This window comes from Psittacula echo, assembly GCF_963264785.1.
Source record: "Psittacula echo genome assembly, chromosome: 1".
Lineage (NCBI taxonomy): Eukaryota > Metazoa > Chordata > Aves > Psittaciformes > Psittacidae > Psittacula > Psittacula echo.
In genome coordinates this window covers 93,303,403-93,326,610 of record NC_137735.1, presented here as the reverse complement: position 1 = coordinate 93,326,610, position 23,208 = coordinate 93,303,403, and the positions used below count along the sequence as shown (strand labels likewise).

Here is a 23,208-nt window from a genome sequence, read left to right as displayed (position 1 = left end):
TTCATGCAGATAACCAAGAGAGGAATAGGATATGGAGTGTGTGTTTTGCAACTTGATAGCTATCTGTGGGGAACCAGAAGGGGCGGCAGTGGCATCACCAAATAATCTGGCTTTATCTCACACAGTCGACTGTGTGCATCTGCCATGGGCTGCTCACTGCCTAAATAGACCTCATGGGGTACTCTGTATCTTCTCTTGTGTCCTGGAAACACCCCTCACACACACCTTGATTGGGAGGCCTGTGAATGCATGCATTTCATGTGACATGGATACATGTGGTGCAGATCTAAATCTAGTAATGTCATAGTCTGCAGTGTGACAGAAAACCTGGGGTTAGATGTGATTTTATGTGTGTATTCATATGTCTATAAAGCCAGTCTGTCTCCCCTTCAAATACGTATGTATTCCTAGTTTCAACTGGTAGTCTCTGCTACCCGCTTTGATCAGATGTTAGTGTTGTCAGGTACCCTGACAAAGTCAGTGCAGTGCCTGTTTGTGGGAACCTAATGCAGGAAAATGAAGACATCGCGGTTACCTGTCTGCTACTTGAATAAATACTGTTTGCACCCTTCGGTAAGAGCTGGGCCTCTGGTTTCTCAGAAGAGCATCTGGTGGAGCTGTGCTGTGGCTCACCCCAACTTCTCCCTGAGTTTATGAGTTCTCAGCAGGGTGAGCCTGCCTCTGGGGGAGCAGTGCAAATGCCTCAGAAACTCCTTCTGTAGAGGCGTGATGTCCTCAGCTTTTTTGCACTCAATGTTTCCGATGGCTGTTTGCTAGGTGTCCCTAAATGTCACGTCAACTTTAATGTTTATGGAAGCTGGAGAGACAGTATTAGGATACACAAAGAAAATGGCAGGTTTTACGTGACAGAAAAAATGGGGGTGAATCATTGCTGCTTTGCTGGTGAATAATGGTGACCCAAGTGGTGAAGGTGGTAGTGGTCATGACAGGTGCTTTTGCTCTTTTGAGCTATACTGTTTTAACTTAGAGGGAAGAAACAGGTCACTTCATATTCCAAGGAATGGCTGCGGACTGCATAGGTTCTTTGTAGAGCAGCTCCCACATCTATTTGCTGTGCAGAGCTGGGCGAGTGTTTCCTGTAGACCTCAGCGGTTGCCCCTAGAAGGAGACGCAGACCTCATTGATGAGCAACATCATGGTTTTGGTATTTTTTTTTAAGCCATGTTTTGGTGGTTCCTTTTGACATACTTTATTCTTGCTTCATTAAAAACACATGAGGTGAAGAGGCAGTTGCTACATGTATGTGAAAGGCTCACCCATTAGGTGGAAAAGGGATGATGGTTTTCCATAGCAGCACAGTGAGTGAGAAGAGAGATTGTCTGATCATGCTCCTGGTGTTCCCCAGACACCCAATGTGATTTTGGGCAAGTCTGCCTGGGCCAAAGCTTTCTTATTGTCTGGGTAAGCAAATCTCTTGCTTCACCTGCTTTTTACCCACCTGCAAAATGACATAGGTCTTTCCATCAGGTTATGGTGAAACACTTTCAGCAACTTCTCTGGAGACTTTCCGTGGTAGACTTTGGGAGGCTGATATCACTGCTGTCTTTAACAGATGGGGCTGCTTGAAGGCTGGAGGGAGACTAAATGATTTGGCAATGTTCACAGAGCAAGTGGGGTTGTGAATTAATGCCAGGTCTGAACTCTGGTTTATAAGTGAAGGTGTCTGAGTAAAGTGACTTCTCAGTGTAGTAGCACTGCAAGACACTTCTCTGCTGTTCCATTTCATCTTTCACAAAAACCATTGCCCTGTGATAGGTTTTTTGGTGACAACTGGCAAACAACTACCTAAGATCCATCAGAGAAGAGGTCTGCATCATTTAAATGGCATAATTTAAATGACACCTGGCTCGTAAGAATGGTGTAGGGGAAGTTTGCTATGTGTTGTGTCTTTTGGCGAGTACATTTGCATGTTCATCACATAACTCTGGAGTTTGCTATGTAGCCTTCTCTTTAAGCAGTGTGTACTGCTAAATTAAAGCCAGCTCTGGCATGACATGTAGCAACAGTCAAAAGCCATGCTACACAGTAGTTGGGTGAAGAGAATGAAGATAATGTATAGTCGCAATGGTCGCAGCATACAAATAAACCCAGTGTAATCACTTAAAATGGAATTTACGTTGGACTCAAGGATCTCTGTGATCATGCACAAGGAGTAAGATTCCCACAAGAAGTAGGGACTTTCACCTTGAAGAACAGGGCAGTAGTGATATGATTGAATTAGGAGGACTCCTGTAGCTGTTGTAGCAAACTTAATGGCCTTCTACATGTGGACTTAAAAATGCAGGAATATTTCTTAGGTGTGCTTGTCTTCTGTTCAGTTTTGGCTGTAGTCACATCAGTGTGGCACTGGCCTGGAGAGAATGGGATTGGACTAAATAAAGTCTTCTAGTCCTTGAAATAAAAAAAAAATAAAGCAATAGACTTAGGGCTGCAGTGAATAAGAACAATCTCTGTTGTTTTAAGTAAGTTGGAACTTGCTTACGTGACCTGTAAATCTGGAGTTTAGTGGTGGTATATGCTGCTCACCTTTTTGTGGAGAAATCCGTATTAAGAAAACAGTTTTTCTATGTCAGCAGGACCAGTATGCATAATAATAGCCAGGTATCAGTTGTAATGTTAAAATCGTAGTGGACTCAGATTGGTTGTTGAGAACAGTTGTTATCCATGAGCCAACAAATTTAGCTGAGTCTTAACTTCATTAGCAGTGTCTAAATGCATTAGCCATATGCTCCTCAGCATATGGGTAAATACATAACAATTTATTTTCATTAGGGTTTTCTTACAAGTGCTGATAACCCAAGCTCTGCTAGAAATGTTTACAGCATGACATGTCTCTTCAAATAAGAAGCTGGCCTTCTGTACAGCAAGCAAGATAGTTTCCCCCACCCTGTCTGAGAGTGGGAAGGTACAGCTGCTGTAGGTCTGATCCACTGCAGCTAGCTGGGCTCAGTTACTGCAAGGCTCTATATGAAAACGAGTAAAGATTTGGAGAAAGATTTAGAGGACTGTGTGTTCAAACATGTGCCATTAAATCCATGGTATTCATTATGTACTGTCTTCTGGCTGCTTAAAGTGCACCTTGAGTGGTATCATCTCCTGGTAGCTTTATTTAGATGTAAGATTCATGGCCCTCTGGGTTCTCCCTCCTTCCTCACCTTCCAGACACGGCACACAACAGGGCCAAACGCAAGGCCCTTCACCTGGGTTGGGGCAACCCTTGGTATCAATACAGGCTGAGGGATTAAGGGATTGAGAGTACCCCTGAGGAGAAGGACTTGGGGGTACTGCTGGATGAAAGGTTGGACATGAGCCGACAGTGTGTGCTTGCAGCCCAGAAGGCCAATTGTATCTCGGGCTGCATCCAAAGGAGTGCAGCCAGGAGGTGAAGGGAGGTGATTTTCCCTGTCTACTCTGCTCTGGTGAGACACCACCTGCAGTAATGTGTCCTGCTCTGGAGTCAGAACAGCAAAGACATGGACCTGTTGGAGCAATTCCAGAGAAGGGATACAAAAATGATCAGAGGCTTGGAGCACCTCTCCTATGAGAAAAGGCTGAGAGAGATGGGCTTGCTCACCCTGTAGAAGAGAAGATTCTGGGGAGACCTTATTGCAACCTTTGAAATCTTAAAAAGGGATTATAAGAAAGATGGAGAGAGACTTTTTAGAAGGGCCTGTTGCAATAGGACATGGGGTATTGGTTTCAAACTAAGAGGGGAGATTCAGGCTGGACTTGAGGAAGAAGTTTTTTTACAATGAGGGTGGTAAAATACTGGCACAGGTTGCCCAGCGAGGTGGTAGATGCTCCATTCCTGGAGACATTCAAGGCCAGGCTGGATGTGGTTCTGAGCAACCTGATCTACTTGATGATGTCCCTTCCAGCCCAAACTATTCTGTGATTCTATGAGATAGAATAGGTAGGATTAGTGAAAGCTAGGCTGAAGGAGCTGTAAAAAATCATATATGATGAAGAGCTTAAATATTCTCTGGGGAGTTGAGTGGGACTTTAAACACAGTGATTATGTTCCACTCAAGTAAAGTGAAAAAGCTGCATGGCAAGAACAGGGATTGGAGGGAAGTACCACTTTGGACAGGCAGAAAAAGGGAATGGATAACCTTTAAATTTTCAGTGCTTTGCCTCTATTTGGTTTTATTCCTATGTATTGAGAGGAAACAACAGGTGATAAACCCTGGATGGATTAAAGCATTTTGTGGCTTCAGAGAGTAGTCTAGAAAAGAAGTAGAAAAAGGTATTAACAAGAAATTGGTGATCGATACGTGATTTTTGCAAATATTATAGCTTGCAAAAGGATGAACACATCTACTTTGCTCTGTTAATGTGCTGCAACATATAATGTGAAAAGTGTGTGGCAAGACAGGCAGAGGAAGGGTGGTGTTTGAGTTATCCTTATTTGTGCTCCACATCTGAGAACAGTCTTGGACAGGAGCACCTTGCAGCCAAGGTGGAGTGGAAAAGGCGCTTAATCACACACAAGGGGGAAACGGAAGAGCTTTGGGGAATAAAGCTACAGTTGGTGACCTTACCAGAGTTCTCTATTTTAATACTGAGTCTCATTATAGTTCATGACAGATAGAATTAGGGACCAGGCAAGTGTCTCATAGTTATATTTGTGTTTATATTTTTCACTACCTTTTTTCTTCCCCCCAGTGCCCCAGGGAGCCATCTCGAAGACCTCATAAATGTGAGATTTCATTTTCTAATGCTATTTCATTTCCTGGATGGAGGACCTGCCACGAGAAGACCAGACCTCAAATTATAATAGCCCTATAAAAAACTCCCTAAGGCAAAGGGGAAAAAAAAGAAAGCCTTTGAAAGACAACCACAAACACAAAAATGGAGGTGTTTGGGTTCTTGCAGAACCAGACTAAGCAGCTCTAGTTATGACATCATTAATTTCTGGGTTTCCCTGTTTATCTCCGTGCGCTGTTTACTTACAAACCTGCATCTCAAAAGTCTTCCAGGGGCTTTTGCTTGTGCTTAATTTTCTCCAGTGTTTTGGTGTGTTTTGGCATGTTTTCGCCCATCTTTAGAACCTTCTAGAACATAGAGTTTCCAGGTAAAATTGAGAACAATCCAACAAACTGACTAAAACAAATACAATCACAGATCAAGTAAAAACAGTCTGAAGATGCAACTCTTTCTTCTTCCTGGGTGAAGCCGTTTCATTTCAGCACACCCAGACTGTCTGTCTGCTTTCCACTGGAAATCTCTGCGGAATTGGCACATCGACTAGAATAAAAACATTCCCGAGGAATCGGCATGTTCTGTCAAAACATTTGAACAGCTCCCGTCTCCTGGAGCACAGCGCTGCTGCACAGCCAGCAAAGGAAAGCTCTGCAATGCGCGGTGCCGGCTTCCCCCTCCAACCTCCTATCTTGAAGCCACCTTTTCACATAATTATAGGCAGAGCAGTTCAGGTTAAATTATATTTAGCTGTGGTGGGATTAGAGAAAGAGGTTTGTGAGAGCCTTTTGCACTGTGGTATAACGTAGATAAGACTGTTCTTTCTCTGTCCTGACTAAGGCTGTTGTGAGGAAAAGTCACGAAGCTGGGGCTGTAGGACTCCCATACCTTCGTGTAGCAGCCTGGCTCAGTGTAATAGCCAGGGACAGGCTGGAAAAGATGAGCTCCAGGAATAGTTCTGTTGTGCAGGGACAGGATTCCCCCTTGACACATGCCTCTGTGCCATGCCTCTCACTGCTGCATGACTCTACTACGTGTGAGCTCAACCTGCAGCAGCAAAGTTCAATCTGTGTGTTGTGGAGTCATTATAATTTATTTTTACTTTAATGACTTGATTAATAAAAAGAAGAAGAAAATTAGCCTTTGGTTAGAAAAATATACACAGCAATTACAGAATGTAACTGAGCAAAGTGGATCAGGACACTGATTATTTGTGTTAAGTAGGATCTTAGTCCTCTAATATTGAAATGAAGGTGGTCTCACTGATGAGCTCTACTTGGTATGAATGAGTGGTAAAATCAGCTCTTGTTTTACCAATCTACAAGAGGTGCTGCTGTCTGTTGTTTAGGCCAATTGCTTAGGAGTATAATTACATCATTCTTGTTACCAAAGTTAATATAACGTGACTGACCATAGCTAAAGGAGATGTGATTTTTGCAGGTTTTCGGGTCAATTGCATGGTAAGGTGTTGTGGTGGGCAGCATGCACTCAGTGGTTTGAAATAGAATGAAGCTTTTCTTCATCTTTGAAATAGTGATGTGTATTAATCAATGCTTTACTGCACTGATGAATTAGCAGATGGTGTCCTTTAAGGCTGCACATGCAACAATAGCCTGTTTGCATATCCTACCTAGTTGTCTAAGCCCTATCCAGCAGAAAGATCCTTTATAAAATCATATAAAGGTAAGCAAGGTGCGAAGGCAAGCAACCCTAGGGGTATGCTTATCTAATACACTGTGGCACATGCCCACATAGCAATTCAGACCCATCCTGATAAAAGTGGCATCATTAAGAAATGTGACAGAATAGAATGATCCGTGGCATGCAGAGCAGACAGAGGTGGCTTATAAAGCAGCCCTAGCTCTGCTCAGGTTAGTGGCAGCACAGCAGTCTTACAGTGGGTGGGTTGTGAATGTGCATTCCTAACTCTATTACTTATCAGCTGGGCCAGAATGGCAGATGTGTTGCATAGGCAACATATTTAATCTGTGAATGATCATTCCTGGTGGATCCCTTCCAACCAGTCCCAAAGTTACATTACTGGGCCCAGGCCCACTTCACATGGAAAGACAAGACCACCCAATCGGATGCTTTCAGGGAAGAGAGAAAGTGGAATTACAATGATTACTGTGATTAATAATTTTATGTTTTATGCAAGCAGTTGTACACCCTTTGGCCAAAATGCTTGTATACTTGTGTTTAATCCAAGGTAGCTAAAGCCACACAGTGGCCTCTGAAAGTGTAACCGTATAATTCTCACAGAAGTTAACAGACATTGTTACTTTCAAATGTGACTGTAATGCCTTTTATTTGGTTATGCAGTTTAGCATGCTGCACTTGTAAATTTTGGCCTGAGTGTAAGCCATGCTGACAAAAAATATAGTCACCTCTGGAACCGAGATGAAGGCAATTTACCACAGTGTAGCCATATGGGAGGAGAAAACCTGTTAAAATGCTTCTATGGACAATTATAGCAAATATATGTCACAAGGCTTTGAGATCTTGAACAATGATGAGCCCAATCTCTTCCTGGAGAGATGTTAACAGGCTGAAATAACAGTATCAGAACTGAAGCCTCTTGATATATTATATTACTGTCTTGCAAAAATCTGAGAGTCAGGTTTGTGCAGACTTATCACTGTTCTAACATACGAGCAGTTGCTTGATTTGCTAAAAGCTTATCATCTACGGAGGCAGACTTGAAAGAAAGGAGATGTTCTTGAAGTTTTAAGGGCAAGGAAACCAAGGGTTGCAGCTCTGTTTCGTTTCACCACCTCTTGGGTGCAGTAGCTGAGTGCCTGCTGGTTTTGCTGGGCATGGAAGCAGGTAGTGATGCCCTCATCCAAGTTTGCACAGGAAGGGGTGGTGGCAAGGCTGGGAACTGCATTTGCATCCAATGGACTCCGGTGCAGTGCAGCAATTGCTGCCATTTTCTTGGATCCTCCTGTTGCTTCAGGAAAAGTTTATATTACGTGGAGGAGAATAATGCATCAAAACATCCCCACTGGAATAAATAAGCATCTTAAGTCAGGAGTTCAAACACAACTTGCTTTTCTACTGCTTCTGTAGTCAGTCTGGTAATTTTTGTTTGGCTTAGGGAAAATAGGAATAAGTGTTAAATTCATGCTTAAAAGATTGCCTCTCTTCAGAGAAATTTGTTGTCCTTTTTCTCATTTTCAACAAGAAAAACTTGCTTTTGCAGCAGAGATTTTGACATTAAGTGTCTTGATAGAATAATAGGTGTGAGATGGATTGCAATCTATTGCCTCAAGACTTTGCCAATCATAAACTAAAATCAGTTAATGCATTGAGTTAAATCTTGCTATATTGTGCAGTGTGCTAGTAGTATTAAAAAAATCAATCCAGAAAATATATTGATTATATTATCTCCATAGCAACAAACAATAATAGGATAACGTTAGCTTAATAATTGTGCTTTGTGAAAACCTTTCAGCGTAATTACTGCATTGTGGTCTTTTTACAACGTGGAATGCAACAGCTCTTCTTCCTTGACTGCAGTCACCATCAGCACTGCGTCAAGAGATGTTGTTTTTGTGTGCATGCATATGCATTCATGGATAATTTTGCCCAGGGTGAAGCAGTTTGGCAGACTATTTTGGGATCCATTTTTAAATGGTCAAGGCCACAAATTGGCAATTGTTTTCTATGTGGTTTGTTTTCTCCCACCTCCTCCATCAACTGGCTACTGTAAAAAGAGGTCATTAACATTTCTTTTTCTGAATCTTTCCTTACAAGGCGCAAAGACTTTGGCATGTAACAGAGCTAAATGTCCAGCTACTATATTAAGGATTTTCAGGAGAGAGGAACTCTGCTCTAAAGGCAGTGTTTCAAAGCTGTTCCTTTAATCGAATTTCATCTATCGTCCTCTAGAAATGACCTGTTCCACAGGAGCTGAGATATTTCCCTGTGTTTTGGAGGACCTGATTCTCTTATGCATCCTGCATTGTAATATAAATAACATAAGGTTGTTATGAATAAATATATATATTCTTACATATAAGTAGGGGGGTGTGTGTATAACATTTTTAGCTTGTAATTTTAGCAGGCAAGTCAGAGGAATAGATATATATGCTCTTCATCTGGGTCTTGCTTTTATTTTTACTTCTAGATCAACCCTGTAATTTTGATTTTTGAATTAAAAAGAGGTATTGACCCAAATGTATGATGGAGAGGCCAAATTTTTAGAGTGGTCGGAAAAACTCCACCCAGTTTAATCCCTGAAGTTTAAGTAGCCCCTGAAATGTCCCGTGTCCGTGAAGGCCCTCGGGGACCTGGCAGTGGATCAGGAATCCATTCACTTTGGTCATGCCGCTATTTCCTGATGTACCTGTTGTGCAAGGGCTGGGTTTAGAGGTCAGCTGGCAGAGAGTAGGCCACTGACAGATCCTGCGCTGGCAGGAGATTCCCCATGGCTTTCCTAGGGCACCCTCTACTAACCCCAGTGGTATGGTGAGATGTCCCTTTACTTCCCAGTGCACGAGTGGATGCCATATTCTCCAATAGTCATTCCTTAATGGTTAATCGTATTATTTTGATTCATACTTCTGGACGGGATTTGTCCTTCGTATGGCCCGTAATTTGAGTTCTTGCCATTTACTAGACAGAGGTCTTCTTCTCTTTGAGGACCCTCAGGAGAATACAATATGCGATTGTCTTGGAGCCAGGAATGTGCAAACCCAAACTCTGTAGGGGGTGGCACTTTGGTACCATATGCACTGTACTCAACGCAAGTGCTAACAGTTTTCTGTTTGAGATGTCTTTGTAAGGAGCTTGGTTGTGCTGTTGTCCCCTGCCATCCTTTTCCTTGACAGTCCCTCCACATTGTTGCTTTATAGGGAGGGTGTGATGGAAGAGTTGTTTTCTGTCCCAGGCAGTGGTTAGTTTCTGCCAGTGTCCCAGTCTCCTAGGAATGTGGCTAATTCAGCAGGGAGATGGAGGAGCAGTGGTTGCTCTTGACTTTGTGTCTTGTGCCAAAGCATCTAGTTCTGTATAGCTGTTGTATTGAATGAAAGTGCCAAGCCCCTCTCTCCTTTTCTGGGTGCTGATGAATGTAGTCATGAAAAGGCAGCTAAATGCATCTCTTCCTCTGAAAAGTATCTGGTATTTGCAGGTGTGTAGCATCATTCATTTAAAAACAACAAAGAAAGCCTAGATGGATTGACAAGGTGCTGCTTCTAACGCTGCTGCACAATCCAGTCCCAGGTGATGATCTAGAAACAGAAAAGAGTGCCTGGCATGAGCCAATTCAATCCCCACCTCAAAACCCAAGCTCTTCTGTTTGTGGAATTGTCACAGTTGAAGCTGTGACTTCTGCTTGGCACTGCCTGTGCTTGCCCAAGGTACTGACCACTGGCCTTGCTGATCCCTAGAGCTGTCCCAAATGCTCATTCCACTGCAGCTGCCTGTTTAGTTTTGTGTCATCTCAGCTCCTACTATTCTCTGCAATCCTGTCTCCATCCCACGCAGGGATTGGCACTGTGTGTTTCTGTCTCTTCCTAATCCCTTGTTCCAGGGAGGTCTGTTACAGCTTTCTAGTGTCTGTTTTTCATGTTTGTATCCTACCACCTACCACATGGGTGGCTTGACTCTTAAACAGTATGTGGCTTCAGGGCAGAATTCAGAGAGTAAGTAACCTTATGAAAACAAAAATATTTTGTTGGAATAACTTGTAAAATAGGTAAAGAGTCAACTGCCTGATGTGACACGGCTGTTGAGGCTGCAGCTTGTCTTATTCCCAAAGGCATAAGACTATTTATTCTGTTTTGCACAGGATCTTACAGCACATTTCTGTCCATAGTGGTAGGTCTGTTCTACCTGTTGGAATGTTGGTCTGGGAGCAGGATGAAGCACACACTGTGTTTTTTCGCATGGCTAGGGTGAAGATGCTTGTAGCTCAAAAGCCACGTGCCCCCTTGTGCCCTGGTGAATGTATGGGCGCACTTCAAGGCTTGTGTGTGTCAAGCTGACTTGTCTGCCCTTAACCTTGTAGCTTTTACAGAGGTGCCATGTGATAGATGGTAGTAAAAAGGGACCTGTCATGCCTATGCCTGGTCTGTCCATGCTACAGATAGCAGTATGCTCTGTTCTGCATCAGAGGCCAGCACATTCTATAGGGACATTTTTCTCCTTCCATGCTTGAGAGCCTGCATCCATACAAGGTGGGAATTAGACAAGAGGAAGCTGGGCTTGTCCAGCTATGTTAAAATACAGAAATAGTCCTAGTATCTTTCACTAATGCTCTAAGTGGCATGGCTAATGTCTGTCACATGTAATGCTCTTTCCAGGTCTGTTCTTTTAACGGAGTACTCTGTGTGCAGTGTAGTGCTTTGATTTGGGCACCAATTTGTGTCTCAGTGTCATCATAATAAAAGATCAAAATTTGGGAGCTGAACACAGATGGAATTTTGTGATAATATTTAGTTCTTTCAGGTGGATGTTTCATAGTTTCAGACTCAGTGGTTACAGATAATTAAGTAGCAGTGATTTGATAATCAGTTCCTAAACAATGGTAAAGACTCCCTAGCATTATAGAAGCAAAACGTCTCTGAGGAGGCCAAGGTATTATAACCCACTGAATGATTAATGTTGCTTCCTAAAGCTCAGGTTGTCTTGAAACCCACCTGTCTAAATTGTATCCATTTAGGCGCTAGTGAGCTAAAGCAATACGAGATGGCCCAGAGTTTGCATCAGAAAAGAGTCTTTAAACACTATCATCCTAATTCAGTAGGTGAAGATACAAGATTTGCATGTGGTCATGTTATTTTTCCACTACTTATTTCAATGTCTGTTTGCACTCTGTGGCATTTAAGAGAGACTACTGCACAATAGGCTTGGTTAATATATTTCATTCTCAAAAATTAATTTTTCATAACCTGAAGGCATCTGCTGTTAATGTGTTTAAGAAGATACTCTTCAGAAGTGGAGAAGGTCCTTGGAAGAAAAGTGTCCTTGTCTCCCTTTCTTGGGAAAGGAGTCAACTTTTATTTCTCCAGATGCCAATTTGTTGCCCCTTAAAAGTGATGTGTTGTCAGATTACTTCCAAAATATTTGTTTCCTTAGATTGAGCTAGCGTGTCTGTCTGTCCTACAAGTTGTTGTTTCCATTTAAGTTACGCAATTACTGCTTTGCTTCCCTTAAGGGAGGCTAGCAAAGAAAACTAATAAAATTCATTCACCATTAGTAAGATGTGCTGAATGCTTACGCTAATCCATCTGAGAGACATTGAGCACGCAGTGAAAATACACACTGCAATGGTCTTGTATTGCACAATGAATTCCCTCCTATAGAGAGCACTGTAATTCTCTGTTTTCCTGTTGTAATTTGAGGATGTAGTAATATTAAGAAAGGCAACAGAGATGGTTAGCAATCGAGTGGAATTATATACGAGAAGAGACTGTAGGAGAGAATTACAGTCAGTTTGGAAAGAAGATGACTTAGAAGATATTTAGTGGAAATTACATACTCGAGTAAAAAATAAAATAAAATCTATCATTCTTTTCTCTTTTTTCTAGTTTCTTGACTTATCATAAATATATGTTTATCACAGGATCAGAAATTGCAGTGAGTCAGTAAGACCTCATATGGAGCCTTTCATGAACACACACTGCACAAATTGTATTTCTCTTTGTACATGTCTTCATAATGACATGTTTTCTGTTTTTGATAAAGGATCCTGGAAGCCTGAATAGGTATCTTCTGTGACATTTACTGTTAAATAAAATAAGGGCCTGGCAGGTTTAAGTGTTATCTAGACAATAGTCCTAATAAAAATAGTAAGGTTGCAATTATAGCTCTACAGCAGATATAAACAAGGTCTAAGCTAACGGCAGGCAACTTCCAAATAGATAAAAAGAAACATTATTTTAGCAAGTGTAATCAGTCTGGAGAATTCATCATTGCAAGAATCAGGGAGTTGAATACAGCAGCTGGAATAATTTGAGGGTCTGGATAATTTTATGACTAATTACGTTTGTAGCTATGCATATTATGATAAAAGTAATTGAACTTAAGCTAACAGTTGGGTGAGGAAGAAACCTCCCTCTATTTAGAGCGTTTTAGTTTTAACCATGTATGTAGGGTTGTTTTCCTCATGCCTTTCTCCAAAGCCTCTGGTATGTGATATGTCTGAAAGCTCAGAAATAGATCAAATTTGTTGATATTCCTATCTCACATACTGTACGTGTTTCTGTGGCAGAGAAGGAATGGTTCTGTAAGATACCAAGAAGGAGGACTGAGAAACCAGCAACTTCTCTCTGGCTTTACCACTGAGTTCTTGTGTGGCATTTGGCAAATTGCTTAATCTTGTGTACTTCCAACTCCCTACCTGTGACAACTGGGTACTTACCATCCCAAAGATGTTGTGGAAATGAAGTTTGTAAAGTGAAATGAGATTGAAAAGAGAAAGACAAAAAGAAAGAGAGAATCTTGTTGCAGTGTGCCAAATTAATGTGTGAGGCTGTATCTAAATGGGAATGCTTTGGAAAGTTAAGGTGAATCAACTAGAAGTGTGAGTACAGTGTGCACATATGAAAGTGCAGTAAATCTTTTTCATAAGAGTCTTTCTTATTCTGGAAGTGGCTGTGTATCGCCTTGAGGGGCTGGTATAGATAAGCTGGGTTATTCATCCTACACTCCATCTTTCCTAAGTATCCACATCTTATCCACTGTGCCTCAAAACCTGCCTTGAGGTTCTTACTCCCACTATTCTGACTGTGAGTCTGTCCTAAAATCTTACTATTTTCATAGTCAGTAACTTTCATCTGATTGCTAGCAACATTTATCCATAGCCAGTTTATATTCATTTGATCTTTTTGTAATGTAGGTCTTTATATCAAATAGGCATTTTTCCTTCCCAGATGATTACTTCCAGTACATTTATAGACAGCAGGCATGCCTCCTCCCTTTGGTCTGCTAAAATGAACCTTTGGTTTGCTAAAATGAACTCTCCTAATTACGACTTGTAAAACAGGCATTCTGTTCCCTGAGAATCCTTGTAACCCTTTTCTCTACTCATTCCATTTTTAATTCATTCCTTTGGAATGTGTTTTATCAGATTTGCATGCAGCATTCCAGAGAAAGCGTATCCCAGGTATTATACGTTTGTAGTTTCCATCATACTTGTTGTTCATCATTGTCCTTCACTGTTATTTTCAAATGATAATCTACTATTGGAGAAATTCTTTCAGTTAACATAATCCCTCTAAGGGCATAAAGCTTTGCTTTCAACAAAAGACTGTCCTCTGTTACAGTTGTTCAGGTTCTTTAGGTTATTGAATTCTTCTGATATGACAATCTCTCAATCTCTCTGCCAGCTGAGGATAGAATCTGCCTTTCAACCCAGAACCCTGGATGTACTTCACTAAAGTCTGCTTTCATGCCAAAGTCAGTCCTCAAAATGTTGAACAAGGTCTGTCCTAAAATTGACCCTTGAGAAGTCTATGGGTTTCCTCCTTTCATGCCTGTACATTTTCTTTGAACTCAGCCCATACTCATTTCCCTTAAGGTTGCACATTTGCTGTCTCTCGATTTTCACCCTGATCTTCATCCTTCTGGCTGTGATGACGGTTCACCTGCCACCAGACCAAATCTATTACTGAAGTCTGTGTATCTCTTCCACTGTTCCCTCACCTAGAAAATATGTTACCTTCCCAAGGAAAGATAACAAACAGTGTATCCCATTTCACACTCCTCTGACCCTCTTTCCTTTAGGTACTTGCTGTGAAGCAGGGTGCTGGGTTGATAGCAGTGGGCCTGAAGTGGTGCCTGAGGGACTGTTAATGGGCTGCAAATGCTTTGTCCAGCCATGCCACTTATGCAGGGCTGGTGCTCGTGACTCAAATGTTAAAAACATATGGTGGGGTTTGTGAGAAAGTCTGAGAACTGTGTGTTTTCATGCACTGGGAAGTCTTGCATGCTATTGAGGCCAGGCTCGCAATAGTGTGTTTACTTGCTTGGCTTCCCTTCCCTCCCGCCGACTCTTCAGTTATCAGTCTATTAGAATCAGCCATTAACCTGGTTAGTGGGGAGAGACAGCAAATACCAGAAAGGATGATGTGCTTTTCTTAATTCCCTCTTGGAAACCTGACTGTTTTAAACTGTAAATGTCTCACGAAAAGGCTGAAAAGGGTCCAAAACCTGTCTTGCTTTTGTAATGCAGGAACACCCAGGCTGAGGAAAGTGAGACTGTGTGCTTCTTAGGACTTAACTGGCAAGTGATCTTTGCCAAAACTGTCTAGGTGGCTTCAAGCTGACTGCATGCAGGCTTTGGGGTGGTGAATTGGCATGACTGAATTGTATGGTTCCATCAGATCCTTTTGGGTGATATGAGCCGCTGAGGTGATCTCTCAATGCCATCTGATCCTTTGGGTGATATGTCTTGATCCTGAGAGCCTCCACCTCCTCTGACTAGGGCAGGTGATGAACAGCAGGAGGAGAAGAGGGTGATGAAAGACATGGGGTAAGGGTAGAGAGAAAGGAGACCTCATGCAAGAGGGGAAGCAATCATCTTTCGGGAAGGAATTGAGCTGTTTCTCTGAACACTGATGTGACAGTTTCTTGTTCCGGACAGCAAGGACTAGCATAGCACACAGAAATAAAACTGCCCACCTAGTTTTTATTAAAGACCTGAAAAGGTAAAAGTGGAAAAAAAAAATATAATTTGTTTGGTATTTAGTTCAGGCAATTTTTTTTTTAATTGTGTAATGAGAACACATTGTCCAAATTTTCATATGCAGATTCAATTAGTGTTCAGTTAATTAGCCTTTACAGATGAGGATTAACTTAATTACATAACACTAACCTCTCTTAATAACTATTAAGGGTAGAAAGGCTGCTTTTAATAAATTTGGAAGGGCTGTATGTGTGTTTTAAAATCTGAAATGGCATACACATAAATTAAACCAAATTACACACAGAGGATGGCCTTAAGGGTAACAATCAAAGGAAGCAAACTATGTACATGGCTTGGAATCAGGCAGGTTAGATGTTCATGCTGTTTTCCTCCTCTTGTCTGTTGGCATCCTAGTGTTTTCACTAGGATTATTACTGGAGATGATGTACAGTCTGGGGTCCTTCCTTCAAAGTGGGCTGCAGTCTGATAAAAGGATGCTTAAATTAAATGCTAACTTGTATTAAAAAAAAAAAAAAAATAAATCAATCTGGATACTAGGGTATTAGCAGTTAGTTTTTTCCTGGTGGTCTAAGGGGAAAAAAAGACGTGAATCCCATTGAATACTAAAAATCTCATCCATAAATGTCATTCCTTGTTATTATGTACCATAAATAGCTATAGATTTTTGCCTCTTGATTTGAGGTGTGCGCTCATACAATGATGTTGTGGTTATTAATATCACAGTAAAACAGAACATACTGTCTGACTACAGGGTGATGAGGGTGGAGCATGTATGGGCCTAGTGATAAGATGTGGCATCTCTGGCTCCTGAGTCACAGGTCTGAATCCAGGCTGTCTTGGCAAGTAACTGACCTCAGGTAATACATAATGCTTTTCAGAAAGGGGCAGCAAAAGAACCCTTTTTCACTTGTCCGTTCTTGCATGGCTAATGTTTCCCACTTGCACTGGATTTTGATGGGCACACCACATACATCTCCGCATCGCTCAGTAGCTTTTGTGGCATTCAATACACCACAAAATTCAAGGGCTACCCTCATTGCATTCTGGAAGTCAATTTTTTGGAGTCCAAATTATTAGCTACTATGAGGTGCATGCATCTGCTGGATCCCAGCTTTGTGGCCCTCTTCATTTTACCTAGTGACCCTTGAGGTCTCAGGTAAGTTCCTAAACCACATGATTTGTTTTCCAGCTGCAACAAGCTGAAAAGTTACAAAGCATCCTCCATGCAGTCTGGGTCACTTAAGCTTGAGTTTAACCTTAAAGTCACTTAAGTTCCTGTTTACAGCCACAAGATCTGCAGGTATTGAGTAACTAATAATACTAGATTGGATATGCCTCATGTTAGATACCCCAGAAATCGATATGCACAGTACTACTGCCTCTTTCTGAAACCTTTGACTTAGTGCCTACAACCATTTTCAGCAAGGAGGGAAGATGACATTGCTACAGATTTCTTCTTCACTGTGAGGAACTAGCAAGGTGAATATGCAACATGGAGGAAATTGCTGAAGGATCTGCCTTGGAGTTGCAAAATCTATTGAAAAAAGGAAAAGGGATACTTGAGCCGAGGGAGTCCTTTCTGAAGCCCCTTTATTTATGTGCTGCTCATGGTGGAGCCTTCGTGTTCAGTATCTCAAGATAGATGGTTGGCCATGACCAGGCTTTGCTCTGGCTGATGCAGACCAAAATCTTTTTGCCTTCCATAGGGGTTGCACCTGTATTCCTGAGAGCAGGGTTTGGCTTTATGAGTGGTTCTGCCCACAGATGCAGCTGATGATATAGGCTCAGAAGAAGGGGAGAATGCAAATTCCCTGTAGGGAGGCAACTGCCAGCCATATAAACAAGCCTTCTGGGTGTGCAGCAGTCAGCCCACTTGAGCTGCTGTTTCCATGGTATACCAGATGCTGTAAAATATGCTTTCTTTGGGGAAAGAAGCTTTTCATACTCCTGTATTATCTTGTTTGATAGTGGGCTGTCATCAGGCCGCTACCTCAGTGTAGAGGCCACACACAACAAATCCCCCCTGCCCCAGCCCTTTCCTGAGTAGTTGTTGATGACAATTCATATTCTGCAGCTTCCAAACAAAGGAAGAGCTAAGTGATTTTTCTGACTTGGAATAGTATTGCAATGCTTTTACACTTCATTGTTACGCTTGACTGTTTAATGTGCTATGGTTCTTCCTGATGCACACGGTGTCATCTTGGAATACTAAGTGTCGTTTTGCTCTTCATTTTCTTTCTGGTTTCCAAAAAAAACGGAATAAGTGTTTCCTTTTTTGCCTGATTATCCCCCTTCTGAACCCTCCCATTGCTTCATTATAGCTCCTGTCTTATGGCTGTTCAAGCCACTGGGTACATGTCAGCAGGTACCATTTCAGAGTTCACTGTCACTCTTGGTGTTACCCACTGGGCAATCTTGAGTAAAAGAGAGGTCCTGACCTCTGTTTTCTGTTTCTGTTGTTGCTGTTGATGGGCAAATGCTTAGTTTTCCTGTAGGTACTAAGTACAATTGGAGTTATAAACCTGAACAAACCTGCAATAATAAACCTTGGAGAAGATTGTCCTTGGCTAGTGTAAATAAGTTACCAAAAGCACTTACGAGTCTTGCTATGCTTCAAACATGACTCATAGCAGGAGGAGGATGTTTTCAAGATACCTGTCTACTGGAAGCAGTGTTCAGGCTGCAAAACTGGCAGAGCAACATGGATGTGGCATATCACTTCCCTGTGTACTGAGACCATCACATTGGTTCATTCGCCTTGTCATGGCTATTGAGAAGAAATACACATGCTTTTATACGGCCCCAGCTTCCTACAGTCGGAAGGCATGCTTTGGCTTGTAAAGGATGCATACACACGTTTCCTCTGCCTTGCCTGTGTTTCAGCCACTGTAGCCTCCCAGGATTGTTCATGTGTTGTTTGGTTGTCTTTCCCAGGCAGCCGGATGAGACCTGCTCCAGTGTGCCTGTGAAGGAGACCAGGATAGCAGTGGGTCCTGGGGGTGGATGGTGGAGGCAGGCAGTGGTGTGTATGTGTGTGTGTGGTGGTGCAGGGTGTGAGAAAGTGTCCCGGAGTGAGAGAACAAGCGCTTTTTTTACTCCTGAGGATTCTTTCTCACAATCTCTCCCAGATATTTTTCAACTCCTCCTCTCCCCCCATATCCTGCAGCCTTGCACGTCTCACTTTGGGGAAGAAAAATGAAATGTGGTTAATTTTAAGCCAGTGCAATCATTTATGAGACTTGGAGGTGGAAAACCAGTTATTGGTTAACAGGCTTGATTTTAAATGTGCTCTCCCTGACCCCTTTACTTGAGTGAGCCAGGAGCAGCACTTCCAAGAAGCCGGTTTTCTGGAAGGCTTTTTCACTGAATCATTTCAAGCCTAGGCTTCTTGTAAATGTTAATATCCTGCTGGCTCACTGGAATGCAGCTGGTGGATACAGCAAGTGCAATACCTATGTACGTGCTCACAATTCAAAGTAAAACTTAGCAGGCAAGTTTCAGGCTGTACTTTGGGATGTCCTTAATGAAGGCTCAGGCTAGGGGGAAAGTGGGTGGGAGGGCAGACCTGATTTGGCATCGTCTCATAAGACTGGAATCCCCTCTGCCCCATGCAGCAGCCACTGTTGTGATACAGCAGTGCTTTGCACCCCATGTTCAAATGCCTGGTAACCTCGATTTGTGTCCTGTGTCATGCTGGTGCCTCAATGTGGCTGTAAATCTCAGCTGTGTGTATGTAGGTTGAAGCCAGTCTGCCAGGCAAAGTGGTCAGAATGCACTGATGACCTGAGCCTGCTTTGGGCAGTCTTAGATGGCTGCCTGGAGAACAGTGCTGGGAGAATTTGCCCCCTGGATTTCCCTTGCATCAGCAGGGGAAGGCAGTAGGCAACCTTTGTAATGCTGAAATTGTAGCAATTGTAGGCTGAAATCCTGCTACTGCTGAAGCATCTCTACAGCAAAATGCAGGTCAGTGTGAATGTGTATGTAGCTTTTACTCTCCCTTGGTGTTTACACATAAAAGCCTTTTTTAGTTAGCTGTTTGTATTTGTGGTATTACAAAGGCTTTGTCCACCTTAGATTCCGGGTGCTAATGGATGAGGCTTTTTTGCTCACCTTAGTAGTAAAATATTTTCCAGATGAAAATATGTATATTTTTTCAGGTAACCATCTAAACCAGCACTTTCATAATTTTATCTTTAGTATATTTTCTTACACACCATCCAGTGCTTTAACCTTGTGTACCTTAGGGAAAACCTGAAGTGCTTGCGTTAACCTGTAGACATATTGTCCTTTAGAAAAAACATATTGCAAGTCCAGGATATAAAAATAAATAAAGCACAACTGTATATAAGAATAAAAAACAAATCAAGGGTTTTATAAGAGGAGGGCTGTAGGTGATGCAAATTCTTTGTTAATTTGAGTGCTAAATAGGATAACTGCTTTTGATTACTAGATTTTCTTTTGCTTAGTGTGGTAAAAGGGTCCCAAAGCACGCACACATTATATGGTCTTGTTTATTTATGTCTGTAGTTAATGTATTTAAAATAGTTCATATTGTTCTAGCTAATATTCTTCAGTATGTCATAAAAAATAGGAAAGAATCAATATGAGGCGTAAGTATGCTGCTTTGTTAGTGAATTTTCTCTGAAGAATGAAGATAGATCACAATAGTCTTTCTTGAATTAATATAAATGCAGATTAATGCAGTCAAATGTGTTATGTTTCCATAGACAAGTTACAAACACAACGCAGTATGATTCTCAAATATTGCAGTTTTGTTAAAACAGATTTTTTCCTATTCACTTTGGGGATACATTTGCACACCTTCTTTCAGATTAATCAATTTGAATTCATTTAGGACACAAACAATTTAGTCTAGTGGCAGGTTTATTTAGATAAATGGATACCAATTTTCATCAATTATGAAAATGAAACACAGTAAAAACTCTAAAAGTTTGTTAAAATAAATCTGCTTGCTATTCTGCAGCGTGTCCCAGGTGACTGCCTCATGTTAAACTCCAGCTTTGCAGGTTTGGGTTGTTTGGCTTTTCTTAATAATACAACTAAAAGCAAACGAAGAAAACCTTTTCCACATTCCCTGTGTTTCTCTTGAGTGTAGTAAGTCATATGATTATTCTGCTACTGATTTCTCTGTCAGTTTTTCCATACACACACACACATAAGAGAATATTATGCGTCAAGAGCCTAATCATGGAAATTACTTTAAAAAGGTAATAATCATTAAGTGGTAACTTGTTTTGGAGCGTAAAAACCCTGATGAAAAATGTTTTGAGCCTTTCCAGGTCTTTTTTGGGATTGGATCCTTTTTTTTTTTTTTTTCAGTCATAGTTTCCAGACTCCATTGTCACAGATAGACAATGATAGAAGGGAGGGGTCATGAGTTAATCATAGAATCATAGAACAGTTAGGGTTGGAAAGGACCTTAAGATCATCCAGTTCCAACCCCCTGCCATACCATAGTTCTCATAGTTGAGGTTCAAAGCTTTAGTGTGAGTCTTAGCAACACTGTATAATAGGTTCTCTGTTAAGTACTGTTCTAAAATACTTTGCCATTTTTTCTTTTATCCAGGGTTTTTGGGAAAACCACACAAAGCTCATAACGGAGTATGGACCTGTTTGTGGGTAAGCTTAGCAGTGTCATCAGCTTGCTTTTTTCCTGGCTCTTGCTGTTTGGGTTTGTTGGGTGGGAGAGGAGAAAATATCAAGATAAGATGTTCATTAAAATGCAGTGTGTGGTGTTTCAGTCTGGTAGACAGAGGTGGAGGTTGTTTGATTACATGCAGAAAGTAACCTTGGCTTATTTTAGTTCAGCATTTTGTGTTGGCCTTCATTCATTTCTTTCTAATTTTAATTATGCACATAAAGTTCAGTCTTTTTCACAACTGTACAAAGCTACCAGCCGTCAATATTCTCTTTTCATCTGCATATTCTTTATACTTATGGTGAACCGTAATTAAACTTACAGTATAATTTATCATCTTAAAAAAAACCTCACTTAGTTTATGAAATAGTATGAATTTAGTTCAGCTGTTGCTATCTATATTTATGCAAAATTCCTAAACTTTAAATACAATGAAGTACAGATTAGAAATGAGGCATTCCTCTCTCTATAGCTCAGCTGTGCTATCTTAGCTCTCAGGAGTTTCTTAGGAGTAAAGAGGGTTTAAGTAGTATATTCCTTCATACGAGCCCTTCCGCATTTATGTGAATATTCCAAGAACTACTTTCCAGTTATCATAATTTTAAGTGGGAATTCAGTTATTTCATGGTAACTTCTATTGCTGTGATCAGTTGGTGTTTCTAGCATAACTATTATTTCAATCTGTAAGTATCAAAGAATATCTACAAAGTAGAGTCAATGAAAAAAGATTTTTTGTGTGCTCTGCCAGGGGCTTAAGACACTTGCAAGAAGAGAGCATATATGAATGTGTGTGCATAGATGATCATAAGTAATATAAATATGCTTTGTATGCACTTCCAGCAAAAATGCTCTATCCAAAAGAAGTCAGGCTCAGGCATATGAAGCATTTGATGCTCCAGTCACAGCTGCCCTTTGGCACTTATGCTCAGCCCTAAGGACAAAGTGCTGCAAGAAGTGATGGAAATAATGAATTCCAGTGGTTAGGTGCTCGTCTAAGAAGAAATAATACAGTGTATTTGCTGGCTAGGAATGGGGAAAGATATTCATTAACACTGTGGCAATTTGTATGTTGTGTAACAAATGGAAAATGACTGAGGCTTATTATCTCCATGACCTTTGGTGTGATGCCCTTAAATGACAATAATGTAAGAACTCTGGCATTTGTTTCTCTGTGTATTTCCCTCCTTATTAATATCATGCCTATTTTTTTTCTAATCTGAATTCCAGATAAGTTGCTAGTCAGTCATCTGCCTGCTTACTCGGCCAGGCAGAGGCTATGTCATCAGAGAAAGAGAAGTATAATTACAGTGTGAGAATGGATAGATAGTTTCATTTTTCCAATCTGCCCACAGCTGTCAGGAAATTAAACCTCAGTGAGACTTATATGGGCTGCAAAGCTGGATGATGGTGGTAGTGGTCAGGAGGACAGTTCTGCCTCTTTGGGATCATCTCAGTAGGAGGAGTGAGCAGATTGGGCATACTTGAATCTCATTTATTACATGAATGAACAATTCCATTTTGGAGGGATCTAGGAGGCTGGCAGAGAAAAAAAAAAAAAATGCTGCTTTTCACTGTATCCCAGGAAAACAAAGCTGGGCTGAAACACTGCTGTGCTCAAGGTAAGCTTTATTTGTAGCTGAGGAGGATGTTTTAAAGCCTGGCTTGCAAGCTGCTGTTCAGTAGGTGTGGTATGTGTCAGGGGGTATTTATCATGGTCCTGTCAACTAATGAAATTCCTTCTCCTTCCTTATATGTCTTCTGTGTGATTCTTCGTGAGCTTCTTTGAAATAGGCAATAAATGGTAGATGTGTTTATGTGTACAGTCCCAGCAAAGTATTGGATCTGGCAGTTGGAAGAAGATGTGGCATTTTGTTTTTTCCAGATTGAAAACTGCTTTCCAGTAAGCATAAAGAGCAATGATCTTTATTTCTACAGTGGTGAAGTGAGTTGAATACAAATCTTTGGAACTGAAGCCTTTTTTTCTTTCTAAGGTCACTTGAATAGTCTGAATGATACCATCACAACTGTTTTCTTTTGTGTGTGAATTGGTTTCCTTGACAACAGGGTGTCAAATCAACTTTTCAGCTTTAATCAAGTCAAAACAATATATCCCTTCTATTCCAAAAGGCCTCAAGTCGTAGAGAATTATTTCAAGTAAGGCTTTTGTAGGTCACAA

At 41.2% G+C, this 23,208-nt stretch overlaps 1 protein-coding gene across 1 annotated transcript in view; it reads left to right on the top strand.

The window, feature by feature from the left end:
* Positions 1 to 23,208, top strand: part of TBXAS1 (thromboxane A synthase 1) — a 233,341-nt gene that overhangs the window by 59,067 nt on the left and 151,066 nt on the right. The window contains exon 3 of the mRNA XM_080618791.1: positions 20,961 to 21,013. Coding sequence (XP_080474917.1) covers positions 20,961 to 21,013 — 53 coding nt within the window. The remainder of the gene's footprint in view (positions 1 to 20,960; positions 21,014 to 23,208) is intronic.